This window comes from Canis lupus, chromosome 15 (genome assembly GCF_003254725.2).
Source record: "Canis lupus dingo isolate Sandy chromosome 15, ASM325472v2, whole genome shotgun sequence".
Taxonomy (NCBI): Eukaryota; Metazoa; Chordata; class Mammalia; order Carnivora; family Canidae; genus Canis; species Canis lupus.
The window spans coordinates 49,277,631-49,294,947 of NC_064257.1; the positions used below are offsets into that span (position 1 = coordinate 49,277,631).

General features: G+C 39.0%; 2 protein-coding genes across 14 annotated transcripts in view; one reads left to right on the plus strand and one right to left on the minus strand.

The window, feature by feature from the left end:
- SH3D19 (SH3 domain containing 19) overlaps positions 1–17,317 on the minus strand; it is a 180,053-nt gene that overhangs the window by 131,325 nt on the left and 31,411 nt on the right. The gene's annotated exons all lie outside the window — the stretch shown is intronic.
- Positions 8,971–16,897, plus strand: PRSS48 (serine protease 48). The gene is given in 7 exon segments (XM_049094212.1): positions 8,971–9,447; positions 10,309–10,353; positions 10,527–10,689; positions 12,279–12,544; positions 13,491–13,660; positions 16,125–16,388; positions 16,391–16,897. Coding segments are annotated over 7 exon segments (1,083 nt in total). The 5' UTR covers positions 8,971–9,404; the 3' UTR covers positions 16,523–16,897.

The following is a 17,317-nucleotide window of genomic DNA, read 5'->3' on the forward strand; positions in this document are numbered from 1 at the left end:
GCACATAAAGATATGTAGGAGATGCAGAGACACGGTCTCAAAACAAACAAAACAAAACAAAACAAAACCCACCCCTGGCATTGTGACAGACAATAGGGAGGGATCTCACCAATAGTTACTTCTCCCAGGGGGAGGAAAAGGTTGGTGCCCCACACTGGGCAACATAGCCCCTGGTATCCACACCGGAAACAGAAGCCTCCAAAATCAATGAGGCTGCTGTCTAGGATTCCCAAAATGTTACAGGAAACTGAGATTCCCCTTTCAGAGGGCTCATACATAGTCCTGTTGGCCTTGGTGACCAAAGAGGACTGGTGTTCCAAAGCTCCATGTAACTGTAACAACTGCAAAGGCAGTTTTGGCACGCTGTGAACCCCAGGGCACAGCAGACTAAAACACAACCCCAGTCTTCATATGAATAAAACCTATTCACTTAGCCTGGAGCTTCAGCCTGAAGGATAGGCTTCAGGTTTCCCTCACATATAGAGGTTAAGGAGTGGTCCTAGGGAATGTAAGCAGGGAGACACCATCCTTGTGCACTGTGTTGGCTTCACTACAGTCAATGAGATTTCCCAGAAAGGAGCCTATACACTCATCTGGAGCCCCTTTTTTGCAACTGTCACCTATGGGACCCCTCCAAATCTGGTCTAAAGACCAGCAGGGATTACATCTGTGGTCCCATAGGACCATATATATTTGTGTACGTTAAGCTGCTGCCTGAGAGTCTGGATTCCAATCAGCATAAAACTAGATGCTAAATGATATTCTTCCCCTTGGATCACTGATAGGTCTTGACACACTCTCAACAATAGGAGAATATAAAAAACAATTCAGGCAGCTTAGACAATAACAAAGGTTCAAGAGACAGCCAATAACTAAAGCAAGATTGAATGAGAAGGATCATACCTACATAAGGCCATTCCTTCAAGACTGAGAAAGACAGCTGTTTTGCCTACTATACAGAAACAAACACAGATAGTCAAATAAAGTGAGGAAACAGAGAAATATGTTCCAAATGAGACAACAAGACAACACTTCAGAAAAGATCTTATTGATATGGAGATAAATTCTCTTACCAGGTAGATTACTTAACATAATGGTCATAAAGATACCTGTCTAACTCAAGGGAAGAATAGATGAACACAGTGAGAACTTTAAAAAAAAAAAAAATCAGAAAACATTAAGTATCAAACAGGGGTGCCTGAGTGGCTCTGTTGGTTGGGTGTCTGACTCAGGGTCCTGGGATCAAGTCCCACATCAGGCTCTGCACTCAATGCAGAGTCGGCTTGGGATTCTCTCTCTCCCTCTTCCTTTTCCCCACCTCCCACTTGCAGTGTCTTTCTCTAAAATAAATAAATAAAACCTTTAAAAAAATACTAAACAGAAGTCACAGAGCCAAATACAATAACTGAACTGAAAAATATACTAACAGGGTTCAATAGCAGACTGGACGAACAGATCAACAAGCTGGAAGATGAAACAATGGACCTCACCCAGAGTGACAAAAGAAAAAAAGAGTAATAAAAAGAACTTAAGGGACTTCTAGGACAACGTCAAGCAGAATAACATCCACATTAGGGGTCCTAACAGGAAAACAGAGAGAGAAAGGGACAGAAAACTTATCTGAAGAAAATAATGGCTAAAAACTTTCTTAGAAAAAGCAAGAGACATGCAGATCCAGGAGGCCCAGAGTTACAAATAAAATGGACCCAAAGAGAACCAAACCAAGACACATTATAATTAAACTGTGAAAAGCTAAAGAGAGATTATTAAAAGTAGGAAAGGAAAACAAAACATACAGAGAAACTCTGTAAACCTATCAGTAGATTTCTCAGCAGAAATCTTGCAAGTCAAGAAATTTTGCAAGTCAGAAGGGAGTGGCATGACATATTCAAAGTGCTGAAAGGAAAAAACTTCCTGGCAAGGTAGATTATACTCAGATTTGAAGGAGATAAAGAATCTTCCAGGTAAGCAAAAGCTAAAGAAGCTCATAACTACTAAACCTGTCTTACAAGAAATATTAAAAGGTTTAAGCTGATCAGACATGGCATTAATTAGTAACAAAAAAAACATACAAAAGTAAAAATCTTACTGGAAAGGCAAATATATAGTAAAGGTAGTAGACTGATCACTTACAAAGCTACTAATAAGATTGAAAGGCAAAAGTAGTAAAATTAACTACAATAATTGATTAAGGAATACATAAAATAAAAAGATGTAAAAGTGACATCAAAAACATAAAATATAGGGCAGATGGGGAGTAAAAATATATTTGGAATGTGTTAAAATATAAATTGCTATCAATTTAAAATATACTGTTACACATACAGGATTACATATGTGACCCTCAAGGTAACCACAAAGCAAAAACTTAAGAGTAAACGCACAAAAGAAAACGAGAAAAGAATCTAAATATAACACTAAGGAAAATCATCAAACCACAGAAAGAGAAGAAATAGAAACTACAAAAACAACCAGAAACAGTTAACAAAATGGCAATAAATATGTATATATCAATAATTACTTTAAATGTAATGGGCTGGAAATCCCTGGGTGACTCAGCAGTTTGGCATCTGCCTTTGGCCCAGGGCGTGATCCTGGAGTCCCAGGATCAAGTCCTATGTCAGGCTCCTTGTATGGGGCTCCTTCTCCCTCTGCCTGTGTCTCTGCATCTCTCTCTCTCTCTCTCTCTGTCTCTCGTGAATTAAAATCTTAAAAAAAAAAATGTAAATGGCCTAAAATCTCCAATCAAAAGACAGAGATGAGCTGAATGCTTTTTTTTTTTTTTAAGATTTAAAAAATTTATTTATTCATGAGAGACTGAGAGAGGGGCACAGACATAGGCAGAAGGAGAGAGCAGGCTCCCCAGAGGGAGCCTGATGCAGGGCTCAATCCCAATCCCAGGACCCCAGGATCACAACCCCAAGCCAAAGGCAGACACTCAACCACTGAGCCAGTCATGTGCCGGGAGCTGAATGCTTAAAAAAAAAAAAAAAAGACTCATTCATATACTGCCTACAAGTGACTCACTTCAAAAGTTAGGACACACACAGACTGAAAGTAAAGGGATGAAAAGATATTCAATGCAATGGAATCTAAGAGGAAACTGGTAAGCTATACTCATTTCAGACAAACTTTATTTTTTTAATTTTTTTTTTAAGATTTTTTGAATTTATTTATTCATGAGAGACAGAGAGAGAGAGAGAGAGAGAGAGAGAGAGGCAGAGACACAGGCAGAGGGAGAAGCAGACTCCATGCAGGGTGCCTGACGTGGGACTCATGCAGGATCACACCCTAGGCTGAAGGCGGCGCTAAACCGCTGAGCCACCCGGGCTGCCCCCAAATAAACTTTAAAACAAAGACTGTAACAAGACAAAAAAGAGCACTTCATAATGAAATCCAGTTAGAAAATATAACATTTAAAAATATATATGTAATCAATACAGGAGCACGAAAATACATAAAGCAAATTATTAATAGACCTAAAGGGAAAAATTGTCCACTCTCATTACTTTCATTCAACATAGTATTGAAGTCCAAGCCACAGCAGACCAAAAAATTTTAAAAAATGAAAGAAAAGGCATCCAAATTAGTAAAGAAGTAAAACTGCCACTATTTGCAGATGATGTGATTGTGATACTATATATAGAAAGCCCTAAAAACTCAACCAAAAACCTGCTAAAATAAATATAGTAAAATTGGAGGATAGAAAATTAACATACAAAAATTTGTTGTGTTCTTATACACTAATAACAAACTATCCTAAATAGAAATCAAGAAAATAATCCCATTTACAATCCCATCAGAAAGTATAATATCTAGGAATAAATTTAACCTAGTAAGTGAAAGACCTAGAAACTGAAAAACTCTAAGACATTGATGAAATAAAGTTTCATTTCACAAACAAATGAAAAGATAGTCTGTGTTCATGGATTGAAAGACTTGATGTTACTAAAATGTTCATACAACTCAAAGCAATCTACAGATTCAATGCAATCTCTATCAAAAATTCCAATGGCGGGGATCCCTGGGTGGCTCAGCGGTTTGGCGCCTGCCTTTGGCCCAGGGTGCGATCCTGGAGTCCCGGGATCAAGTCCCGCGTCGGGCTCTCACCATGGAGCCTGCTTCTCCCTCCTCCTGTGTCTCTGCCTCTCTCTCTGTGTGTGTCTATCATAAATAAGTAAGTAAGTAAGTAAGTAAATAAATAAATAAATAAATAAATCTATCTTAAAAAAAATTCCAATGGTATCTTTTGCAAAAATAGAATAATTCTAAAATGGGTATGTAACCACAAAACATCCCCAAATAACCAAAACAATCTCGAGAAAGAAGACCAAAGCCAGAGGTATCACACTCTCTGATTTTAAACTATTCTATAAAGCTAAGGTAATCAAAATAAATGCTATTGGTATAAAAAGACACAGATCAATCGAACAGAATAGAAAGCCCAGAAATAAACCCATGTATATATGGTCATTTACAAAGGAGGCACAAATGTACAAAGAGGAAAGAACAGTCTCTTCAATACACAGCACTAGGCAAACTGGACAACTACATGCAAAAGAATAAAAGTGAACCATTATCTTATACCATATGCAAAAAAATTAACTCGAAATGGATTAGATACTTCAGGTAAGACCTGAAATCATAAAACTCCTAGAAGAAAACATAGACAGTAGGCTCCTTGACAACAGTTTTAGCAATATTTTTTTTTTGGATCTAACTTCAAAGGCAAGGGAAACAAAAACAAGTAAGACTACATCAAAGTAAAATGCTTCTCCATAGTAAGGGAAAACCATCAGCAAAACAAAAAAGCAACCTACTAAATAGGAGGAGATATTTACAAATCATGTATCTGATAAAGGGTCAATATCCAAAATATGTAAAGGACAGAGGCAACTCGGCAGTAACAACAACAAAACCCCAAACAATCCAATTTAAAAATTGGCAGAAGACCTGAACATTTTTCCAAAGAAGACATACAGACAGCCAACAGCACATGAAGAGATGCTCAACATCACTCATGATCATGGAAATGCAAATCACAACCACAATGAGCTATCTAGAATAACTAGTATCAAAAAGAGAAAATATAACAATTGTTGGTGCAGACGTGAAAAGGGAACTCTTGGGTACCGTTGGTGGGAATGTAAACCGGTGTAGTTACTATGGAAGACAGCATGGAGGTCCCTCAAAAAATTAGAAATACAGCTACCATATGATTCAGCAATTCTGCTACTGAGTAGCTTGAAGAAAACAAAAACATTAATTTGAAAAGACATAGACACCCCTATGTTCACAGCAACATTATTTACAGCAGCCAAGATATGGAAACAGCCTAAGTGTTCAGCAATGGATAAGCAGATAAAGCAGATGTGGTATGTACGTTTGTATTTACCTACCTACCTACGTATCTACCTATCTATGCAGCCATAAAAGGAATGAAATCCTGCCATTTATGACAAAAAGGATAAACCCTGAAGGTATTATCCTAACTGATAATTCAAAGACAAATACCACATAATTTCACAGGGACACCTGGGTGGCTCAGTCAGTTAAATGTCTGCCTTTGGCTCAACTCATGATTCTGGAGTCCTGGCATCGAGCCCCACATCGGGCTCCCTGATCAGTGGGGAGTCTGCTTTTCCCTCTGCCTCTGCCCCTTCCCCTGCTCATGCTCGCTCTCAAATAAATAAAATCTTTTTTTAAAAAAATAAATTAGGGATCCCTGGGTGGCGCAGCGGTTTGGCGCCTGCCTTCGCCCCAGGGCGTGATCCTGGAGACCCGGGATCGAATCCCACATCGGGCTCCCGGTGCATGGAGCCTGCTTCTCCCTCTGCCTGTGTCTCTGCCTCTCTCTCTCTCTCTGTATCTGTCATAAATAAATAAAATATTTAAAAAAAAATGTTTAAAAAAATAAATTAAAAAACAAAATATAAACATACAAGTTAAACAAAACTAAATCTACACTCAAAGATACAAAAAACTGATTGGTGGCAATCAGAAGAAGGGTTTGGGTGAGGAGGGAGCAAAATGAGTGAAAAAGATTAAGAAGTACAAACTTCCAGACACAAAAATAAATGACAGAGATGTAACACATAGAGCAAGGAATGCAGTCAATAATAATTGTGTTAACTTTGTAAGTTAGCAGATAGTAACCAGACTAACTGTAGTGACTGTTCTGCGATGTATAAAAATGTCACATCAGTTTGTTGTACACCTGAAACTAAGAGTGCATTTCAATTATATCTGAATTTTTTTAAAAAAAATAACAGCAACACAGAGAAAAAATGAAAAAGAGGAAATTTTCTTAAATAACTCAATGCCTTTATCACACCTATCAAGACTAGTAGTAACTCCTTGATACCATCTAATACCCAGTTCATTATCAAATGTCTTTGAATCAAAATGTGGTTTTAGAGTTGGTTACAAACCAAACAAGGGCCACACATACTTACGCCTCTTAAGTTTCTTTTCACCTAGAAGAACTTCCATTCCTTTTTACTCTCATACCATTAGCTTATTACAGAACCCACATCAGTTGTTTTATAAAATGTCCCACATCCCGTACTTGACTATAAAGTTGTATTATAATCAAAATTATTATTTATCCTCTGTATGTGATGTAAGTGGAAGTAGCTTTAGAGACTCGGGTTTCACTTTTTTTATACAAATACTTCACTGGATATCGCTACGTACTTTGTCACATCAAGAGACACAGGTCTGCCTTTTTCTACTTTTCATGATGCTAAGATTGATCAGAGGGCTCGGATGGTAACAACCTGAGCACTCTATCAACCTCTCATCTAAAACTTTTGACTACTGGTAACCATCCCCTGAACCATCCCCATCAATTATCTCATGAGGGGCTGCGAGTGGTGTTTTTCAAAATCCATCAGTCCAAGCACATTTATTAACTGGAATTCTTCCCTCTCATCAACTAAGCTCCCGCCCCCGCCCTCCCCACCAAACCCCAACCTTTAACTCTTGGACAGGAAAAGCAATATTTCCCTTTTAATACTTCCCTTTTACTTCTAATTTTCAGAGGAAGGAGCTGGTGTCTTTGTTAGCTTACTTCTAACTACATTAGAACCAAAATACATATTTTTTATGAAACAGTTAAACAAAAGGAAAAAGAAGAGATCTATAAGCAATCCAACTAATTTTAAAGAGTTAACCAGCGACTTCAGATTTATCCAGGGATATAAAAGTCCAAAAATCTAGGACAACCACAAGACTCTCAAAGGAAAAAGAGTATCTGGTTAAATTGTTGTTCCTTTGATAAATCAACAAAAAGATCTGTCCAGAGCTTTGGTGTCTTTGCAAAATGACTACCTTTATTCCAATCATGACTTGAAGGCAAACCTCAAGCTGAGATCTTTTTAAAAGCTATACTTAAATGAGCTGACTAAATAGTAAAGTTTCCTGTGAACACCACAAATTAATCGGAATACCCTGAGATATAGTGAATCTGGCATGTGCCCCATGACAACAGTCTCTTCTGCTTAGCTGGCATTTCTGCATCCTCATCTTCCTACATGCATAATAAGGGCTCTTACACCAAAGACAATAAATCCATACCCATGGAACTATGCCCTGGTTGACAAGCTAATCTGTTCAAATCCTTGGGAATTTGAACTGAAAATAAGGAAAACCTTGGGCAGTTTATAGTGGATAGAAAGAAGAGGCATGGACTATGGTTGAGCCATACTAATGGCAGAGGACCAAGGTAAAGATCCTAAACTCTCCCAATGAGTTCTTGAGTTATCGTGAATCCAGAGCTCCTTTCCTGCTCTGGTTTCCAGGTCTGTCCTATGATAGCTCCAGATGTCCTTGTTACTCTGTTCTCCTTATCGTTCCACAGATATCTGCATTTGTTTGCTAGGGCTGCCATAAAAAGTACCACAGACTGGGTGGCTTAAAAAACAAATTTACTTTCTCACGGTTCTAGAGGTGAGAAGTCTGAAATCAGGTGTCAGCATGGTTGGATCCCCCTAAATGACATTCCAAGCTTCCTTGGCTTGCAGATAGCCATATTCCCCCTTTGTACATATCTGTGTCCAAATTTCCCCTTTGTAAAAGGACGTCAATCATATTGGATTAAGGCCCACCCCTAATGACCTCATTTTACCTTAATTACTTCTTTAAAGACACTATCTCCAATGGTCGTAATCTGAAGTAGAAGGGGTTAGGATTTTAATGTATGAATTCTGGGGGATACACATTTCAGTCCATAACTTTATCTTGAAAGTGATCCCCTCTTTGCTTAAGCTAGTCTTGTTGGTAACTGAGTAAACCTAATAATAGCAATATTTTCTGGTCTTCTATTATTTAATTATTCGTGTGTTTCTTTCAAAGCTCCCAGTAGTTTGAGCTGTAAGAGAGTAGTAACATGCTTTAACAGTTCAGTGAATTCTATGTCCACAGACCTAGTACCCTACAAACAACTGGTACCAAAAACATAAAGGGCACAGAGAATTCTGTAGAAGATGCTGTGCTGTGGCACCCAAGATCTTCCCTTTCAGGACTGAAGTATTCATTCTACTTACAACCAGGAATGTTGGCTGCTGTTAGTTCACAGCTAAGTCCGATCCCAAGATTTGTCAACAGTCACTTCACCCAAGATAATGCCCATTCCTTGCGGGCAGCCTACACCTAATCATGCAGAAGTCCAAAGGCCCAGCCTTCCTGTCTCCATTTAGGAGAACTCTGAAGAGCCACCTCAGCTCCAGAGCAGCTTGTGGGATTGGCTGTGGCCCGTATGCAAATGAATTCAGTTCAACTCTCCCTCTGCCCAATCCTGCTTCCACCCCCAACCCCCTACCAAAGCATTGATGCTGAGACTACTCTCCAATAAACTTCTGGCACACAAATTTCTTTATCTATTTCCCAGAAAATCTGACTTGCCCTATATCCTATGGCTAACACTATTAACAAAGATGAAAACAAAAAAATCAGGAAAAATTAGCCAGTTACTAGGTTAATTTCCTCTTTTCCATTTCTTGCTTTTGAAGAATCCTGTTCATCTTCTACTTCCTTGCTAGAGAAAGGGCCCTGTTCTTTCCAATCCCCTCTAACCTGCCCTGCGCAGACAGCTACTGCATAATCCCCCCTCCCATCCTCTAATCCCCAAGCAGGAACCCCAGACATCCTGTTTTCCCTGAACAGTAGGGGGAGCCTCAGGCTCCAGCTCCTCCCCCTGGGTCCTGCCACTGCATTTCTGAAGTCTGGCCCCTTCAGTGCCTGGCCCTGTGGTGAAAAACCAAAGGAGAGGAGGGGGTGAACCAGAGGAATCCATCCAGGAGGAGAAGCTGGTCCTGTCGCCCTTCTCTGACTGCTCCCCAGCCGGCCTCTCCTTAGAAGCCTGAGTTCAGGAAACAAGAAATACTGATTCTGAGGACCAAGACATGGGCCCTGCAGGCAGTGCCTTCCTACTGTCTCTTCTACTGGGTGAGCCTCTGGGGTAGGAGGGTAGGGGAAGGGAAGAGGCAGAGGTTTTTGGCTGAAGAAGTTATCATATAGAATAATGTAACACTTCACCTATGGGACATTACTTATGAATAATGTGTCCTGGGGAAGTCCTGTATGGGGATACTGTATGTGAAACAGTAAACAACAAAAAAAAACCTGCCCTCGGGGGGGCTTATAATCACTGCACTTATTAAATATATAGATTTTTAAAGCAGGTTAGAAAGTCCTAAATGTTATGAGAGGAAAGGAGCCGGAGATGTATTGTAATTTTAAATAAAGTAGTCAAGGAAGTTTCACTAAGGAGTCATCTGAGCAAAGCCCAAAAGGAGGTAAGTGACTTAGCTACAAAGATCTAGGAAAAGAGTGTTTCAAGCTAAGGGAACTGAAAGTATAAATACTGTAGAGTGATTTCAGGTATAAGCTTGTTCATTTACTTTTCTGACCCACAATGATTTAAAAGCAGGGTAGGCTGAGAGCAGCAAAAGGATAACAAGTAGCAAAAAAGATACAAATACTGCAAAATGCCAATTCAGATAAAGAAAACAGCTCATAAACCTCAAAAGTACCTGAAGGCATCACTGTGTTTACAACCTAATATACTTGATATTCCTGATGACAATACTGAATCTTTAAGTGAAAGTTAAATTACATTCCATGTATGCTGCTAAAGAAGGCAGGTAAGTATGTAATTTTCAAGATTCCCACTAACTGGTAGACATTTATAAAAATTTGGCCTGTAATATAAATCTGAGAAATTTAAATATGTGGAAAGCCTCTCTATTCAGTGAATCTAGACATAAGATGCATTATTGTATAGTAATGATATGGTGTCTGTCTTAGGGTCTTGCCCAAGCTCTTCTCCCAGAAACAAACATCTGCAATCAGGTTAGTGGTTTCTACCTGGACCGATGGATTTGGAACTGGGATAGGAGGGAGGATGGAGGATGGAGAGGACTCGGTTCCTAGGAATGAATGGGAATTTGAGAATGATGAGAAGATAAGGACCAGAGGAACAGGACACCAAGAGTTATACATGCCCCTCTCTCTTCTTTCTCTAGTGTGTGGACGACCTGTATACTCAGGCCGTGTGGTAGGTGGCCAGGATGCTGTTGCAGGGCGCTGGCCTTGGCAAGTCAGCCTGCACTTTGGCCAGACCCAGGTCTGTGGAGGGTCTCTCATCAGTGACAGGTGGATACTGACAGCAGCACACTGCTTAAAAGGGTGAGTCCTAGCTGGTGACTAGCACACAGATAGGTTCTCAGTAAATACTTGAATGATTTCAGGAATGAACCAACAGAAAAATGAAAGTGGTAAGGAGGGTCAGGGCGCCTGGGGTGGCTAAATCAGTTAAGCATCTGACTCTTGATTTATACTACTCAGGTCATGATCATGAGACTGAGGCCTGCCTTGGCCTCCATGCTCAGAATAGAGTCTGCCTGAAATTCTTTCTCTCCCTCTGCTCTTTCTCTCCCTCCATGCTCTCTCTCTCTCTCTCTAGAATAAATGAGTAAATAAAATATTTTTAAAAAGAAAAGTGGTAAGAGAGGTAGGCAGAAAAAAACCCTACACCCCCTTGGACTAGGACAGGACACAGAGGTAGAAAAAGAAATGACAGAGATAGGCGCTATATTAGAAACTTTGTGCCAAATGATTTGCTAAACATCAGCCAGGGAATTTGATCTTAAGCTTTTCTGGATCAGAAACACAATCTAAGCTCTCTCTCAGAGCTACTGCTGTCAGACAAGCAACGTGCCATGTGGTGGGTAGTCCTAAAGAGAAGCCCATGTGAAACTAATGTCTCCAGCCAACAGCTAGGGAAGGTTTGGAAACACCCTCCCGGAGTCAAATCTTTTTTTTTTTTTAAAGATTGTATTTATTTATTCATTTATTCATATTTATTATTGTATTTATTTATTTATTTTTTTAAAGATTGTATTTATTTATTCATGAGAGAGAGAGAGAGAGAGAGAGGCGGGCTCCATGCAGGGAGCCCGATGTGGGACTCGACCCCGGGTCTCCAGGATCACGCCCTGGGCCGAAGGCGGCGCTAAACCGCTGAGCCACCCGGCTGCCCCCCGGAGTCAAATCTTGAAGTCACTGCAGCCCAACTTAATTGTAGCTTCGTGAGAGATGAATCAGAGGCACCCAATTAAGGTCACGCCTGATACCTGACAGAAAAACTGTGAGATAAATGTTTGTTTTTTTAAGCCTCTAAGCTTTGTGGTAACTTCTTATGCAACCACAGGTAACCAATATATATAGAAATCAAAACAGCAGGACTTTTCAATAACAATGCTGTAAGCTCAAAGAAAACAGTGAGAACTCCAAAATACTGGGAGAAAATTATTCTATTATTCCCACGTGCAATTATTGATCAAGTGTGGGATAGAAGCAAGACCCTTTCAAATATACAAAGCAGCAAAAATAATACTCCTCATGCGCATTTTCTCGGGAAGCCATAAGAGAATGGGCTTCACTAAAATAAAGGAAAACAAGAAAACATGGAATCAAGAAAAAAGGGGATATAACAGAATCCCCAAGCAAATGGGAGAAACAAAACTCTGGCCATAAGCATGTAAGAGGAGACTACAAAGACAGGAGACAAAAGAAAGAGTGGTTAGGGAGAGAGGAAAGGAGAAAGAGTAACAAACCAACCCTAGCCCCAGTTGGAAGTGGCTTGGTTAATTCTAGGTCTGTTGCCATCCTTTCTTGCTTAGAGATTCAGTGCTACACATAGGCAGCTTGTTCTCACCCAGCTGTAGCACCTAAACACATTCCACTTTTTTTTCTCCCCTTCCTATTCCCCTTAGGAGCTGGATTCCTTTTTTATATACTGTACGGCTGGGATCGATTAAGAATGACCAATCAAGTCAAAGTGTGAATCATCGTGTGTTCAAAATTATCACCCATCCCCAAATTCAACACACATCTGCAGACATTGCCTTGCTGAAACTGGTCTCTAGAGTCACCTTTACTTCCTTCATCCTGCCCATCTGCCTGCCCAGTATCACAAAGCAGTTGAAAATTCCAGCCTCTTGCTGGGTGACTGGATGGGGAACTGTTAAGGAAAGTGAAGGTGAGAATGGGTAGACAAAGGGGTATTATCCATCATCCTCTTTGTAGCACCCCAGAACATTTGCATCCTAGGCATACGATTACTATGGCAAATATTTTTAAATAAACCCCAACCTATTGATATTACCTATAAGCTATCTATAAGCTATAACCTATCAATTCTATCTAAATAAAATGTCTTTTTTCACACTTATGTTTATTTTATTCACTCATATCCTGCCTAGAGTCTAGACAAGAACAGACACTAACAACTTGAACACATAATTACTTCTCTGAAAGCAAAGGTTAACAAATCTGATCTAAAGTCTGGAAGAATCTAGTGTTTTTGAAAATCTGTTTTTAGGGCAGCCCGGGTGGCTCAGCGGTTTAGCACCGCCTTCAGCCCAGGACGTGACCCTGGGGACCCAGGATCGAGTCCCACATCGGGGTCCCTGAGAGGAGCCTACTTCTCCCTTTGCCTGTCTCTGCCTCTTTCTCTCTCTCTCTCTCTCATGAATAAATAAATTTTTAAAAAATCTAAAAAAAAGGAAAGAAAAGAAAATCTGTTTTTAAAGTGTTGCATCAACTCTTTCCCCGGAGGAATAAAGGCAAGACAAGAAATGATCTGGAAGCAGAAAAATAGGAAAGGAAGAAGTTTTAGAGTACTTCAAATACATCTTTACTGAATCAAACTGTATCAGAATTTCTATTTAGAACATTAGAATACCCACACTGGCACATTAGAAATACCTTAAAACAAATAGAAAAAATTCTGAATTATCCATTGTATTAGACTAACTGTACCAAAATAAACAAAAAAAAAAACTTGCATTAGCAAATACGATTTGAAAGTGACGGTATTCTGCCTTCTGCTTTTGGATTCCCAGAGATTTCTGCAAATCATGACTGAATGCTGTCCTTGCAACTTTCCAGAAAGCTTTTCTTTTCATTCTTGTCTTTCTTTACAGATAGTGATTACCCCTCCATCCTCCAGGAAGCAGAAATACCCATCTTTAACCACCAGGCCTGTGAAAAACTCTACAACCCAATTGGTCCCGCACTGCCAGAATTAGAGTCAGTCATCCAAGACGACGAGATATGTGCTGGTGATATACTCAATAAGAAGGACAGCTGCAAGGTTAGGGTTTGCCCTTGAGTTTGTTTGGTTTGTTTTTTAATGTGAAACTTTAATTTAGATTCGGGTTTTCTTGTATATAAACAATAGTAGTAGATCAGGAATCAGGAGACAAAAGTTCTGACAATAATTCTTGCGTCATGCTGAATTGCTGATGACTTAAAGCTCTTCAACTTTTGATCTAGAGAAATGCTAACCATTGGTTACTGGGTTTTCCACAGACTTCTATATTTTTATAAATATATTAAGAGGTTAACACAGAATTTCCAACTTTATTTTTTCAAGTAAGAACATTTCACTCTATACGTACAAGATGTCATTCCACTGTCTGCTGATCATAACCGTCCAGTGAAAAATCATTCATCATTTTGTCTTCCTTCACTGATTATATGTTGTTTTACTCCAGTTATTTTCAATGTAACGACTTTCATAATTGATTATCAGAAGTTTGAATGTGATGGGGCACCTGGTAGCTCAGTAAGTTGAGCTCTGACTCTTGGTTTCAGCTCAGGTCATGATCTCAGGGTGATGGGACAGGCTCTGTGCTCGGTGGGGAGTCAGCTTGGGATTCTTCCTCTCCCTCTGCCCCACCTCACCCCCCTTTTCTCTCTCTCTCTCTCTAAAATAAATGAATAAATCTTTAAAAAGAAAAAATTTTGGATCCCTGGGTGGTTCAGCAGTTTAGTGCCTGCCTTCGGCCCAGGGCGTGATCCTGGAGACCCGGGATCAAGTCCCACATCGGGCTCCCTACACGGAGCCTGCTTCTCCCTCTGCCTGTGTCTCTGCCTCTTTCTCTCTCTGTCTCTCTCTCTCTCTCTCATGAATAAATAAATTTATTAAAAAAATTTGAATGCAATGTGCTAGGTGTGATTTTCTTCGTATTTCTCCTATTTAGGATTCACTGATTTTTTTTGTTTTTAAAATCTGTTCCTCTTTCATCAAAACTTGAGAAGTTTTTCATTCATGACTTCTTCAAATATTCTGCTTCCTCTCTCTTCCTCTTCGGGTTGAAACGGAAAATGTAGGTCACACTTTTTGATATTTTCACACAGTCTCTAATAATGTTTTATTTTTACCTGTCTGCTCTTCAAATTGGATACTTATAGATTAATCAATATTTAAGATCCTTGCCTCTCTCCTGCCATCTACATTGTAGTGCTAAGTTCACCAAATGAAAGTTTTCTATCACATATTTTATTTTTTAGTCCTAGAATGACCACTTGGTTTTATTTCCTTTCCTTCTCTCTCCCTTTCATTCTCTCCCTCCCCCTTCTTCCTTCACTCTCTTCTCTCTCTCACACACACACAAACTTTTCTCTAACTCTGCCATGATGTCCTATCTGTATATTCGTTATTTGCAAATCAAACAACAATGGAACATGATTTCACACCCACCAGGATGGCTATTATCAAAGGAGATAATAACTAGGGTTGATGAGGATGTGGATAAATTGAAACCTTCATATACCTACTGGAAATGAAAAATGGTACAGTTGCTTTGGAATTATTATCTAGCAATTCTTCAAAGGGTATAGAGAGAGTTACCATATTACCCAGGAATTCCACTCTAGGTATACACCCAAGAGAAATAAAAACATGTCCACAGAAAAAATTATGCATTAATATTCATAGCAGCATTATTCATAATAGCCAAAAAGTGAAAATAATCCAAATGCCCACCAACTGATGACTAGATAAGCAAAATGTGGTATATCTATGTAATGGAATAACATTCAGCCATAAAAAGAAATGGAGCATGGATATATGCTACAAGGATGAACCTTGAAAAGAGTATGCTAAGTGAAAGCCAGACACAAAAGATAGTATGTCATATGGTTCCATTTATATACAGTATGTCCAGAATACGCAAATCCATTGAGGCAGAAAGCAGATTACCAGTTGGCCTAGGGCTAAGAGGAAATGATGGTGATGGTTAATGGGTATAGGGTTTCTTCTACAACAGGTGATGAAAATTTGGTGATGGTTGAACGACATGAATATAAGAAAAACCACTGAATTGTACACTTTAGATGGGTGAATTGTATAGTATATGAATTATATCTCAATAAAATTGTTAGAAAAAGAGACAGCAAGATTGAAAGACATATCAATTACTGTCACTATTATTTTACATAACAGGATTATTTTAACATTTAAAAAAGTCAATAAGAACCTAAGAATAGAAAAATAAGGACACTTCGTTCAACTCAAATAAATTTACCTTTAAGGGAAAAAAAATCATCACATTAATTTTTTATCACAGATGAGTATTTTGAAACTACTGATATATTTAGCTAAGGTCTCTGCCCATTTCAAATTATGTAATTCTAGAATTCCCATGATCTTCCCCTAATGCAAATAAGAAGTCTAGCTCACTGTCCCATCCTAAGGACCTCTTCACCTCTTATGACCACTTTCTTCTTCAAGGTCCTCTTTCACTACACTCATGACCTTTATCTTTCCTCAGGGTGATTCTGGAGGACCTTTGTCATGTCATATTAATGGTGTATGGATCCAGATAGGACTGGTAAACTGGGGAATAGGCTGTGCTGAAAGTCTCCCTGGAGTCTACACCAGTGTGATCTACTATCAAAAATGGATTAAGACCACTATCTCAAGAGCTGAGGTTTTGGGTACCAAAAATCTGGACTTAACTGAATTCCTGTACCTTACTGTTCTGCTCTCTCTGGCTGTCCTGGGACCCTTCTGTGCCTTTGGGCCTAACATTTTACCAGGAGAATAGATAGTATAGCTAAAGCCACTGGCCAAGTTCAGGGTTAGGGTGGGAATACATAGAGATTAAGCCCCAAGAGCAGAGAATGCACAGGAGAGTCACTGGGAACTCTGGATTACTTTATTAATTAGAAATGATTTTGTTTTTGAGGTTCTTTATTCTGAAAGTATGTTTTAGTGGTTCAAATGTGAATAGCTGAGAAATAAGGCTGCTGCCTCTGTGCATAGCATTTTTTGTCCCTAACTATGAATCTTGCAAGGCAAGAAAGGTACCTTCTATGAATAAGTATGTATGAACACAATAAAATGGCTACTGGAGAAGCAGTAGAAATAGAAGAAAAGAAGAAAAGAAATATCTGTGAAGGCAAAGGGAAAGTCCTCAAGGAAATATATTAAGAGTTTACTCATAGGGCCCATGGTTTGCATTATGGGCTTCTTACCTGGTCTATATATTCCTACACTGCCTCATAGCAAGGAGTCAAATAAAAAATGCATATATATAATTCAGCTCTGTATTTTTCTGAAATTTTTACTTTTTGAAATACCAATGTGACCTACGACTGAAAAATGGATTAATGCCATGATCTCAAGAGCTGTAGTCTTGGGTTTCAATAACCTGGACCTGTCCAGATTGTTTAATGCTACCTCAATAATAGGGTACTGAAATGTTTAATAAGGACAGAACTAAAATGTTTAATAAGGACAGGACTAAATAATGCTTAACTAGCGTGCTTCTTTTTGTTAATCCATCCCATGACCTACTATTTCCTACTTTACCTAGGCTTCCAGGAGCTCAGAGCTAAGTTATACATTCAATTTCGGTCATTACCTTTATCCTAGGTATCTAGTATAATTCCATTCACATCCCTTTTTATTTAAATCATCCTTCATTTCTCAACTTGAAAGAACTTAAGTTTTATTGAATCT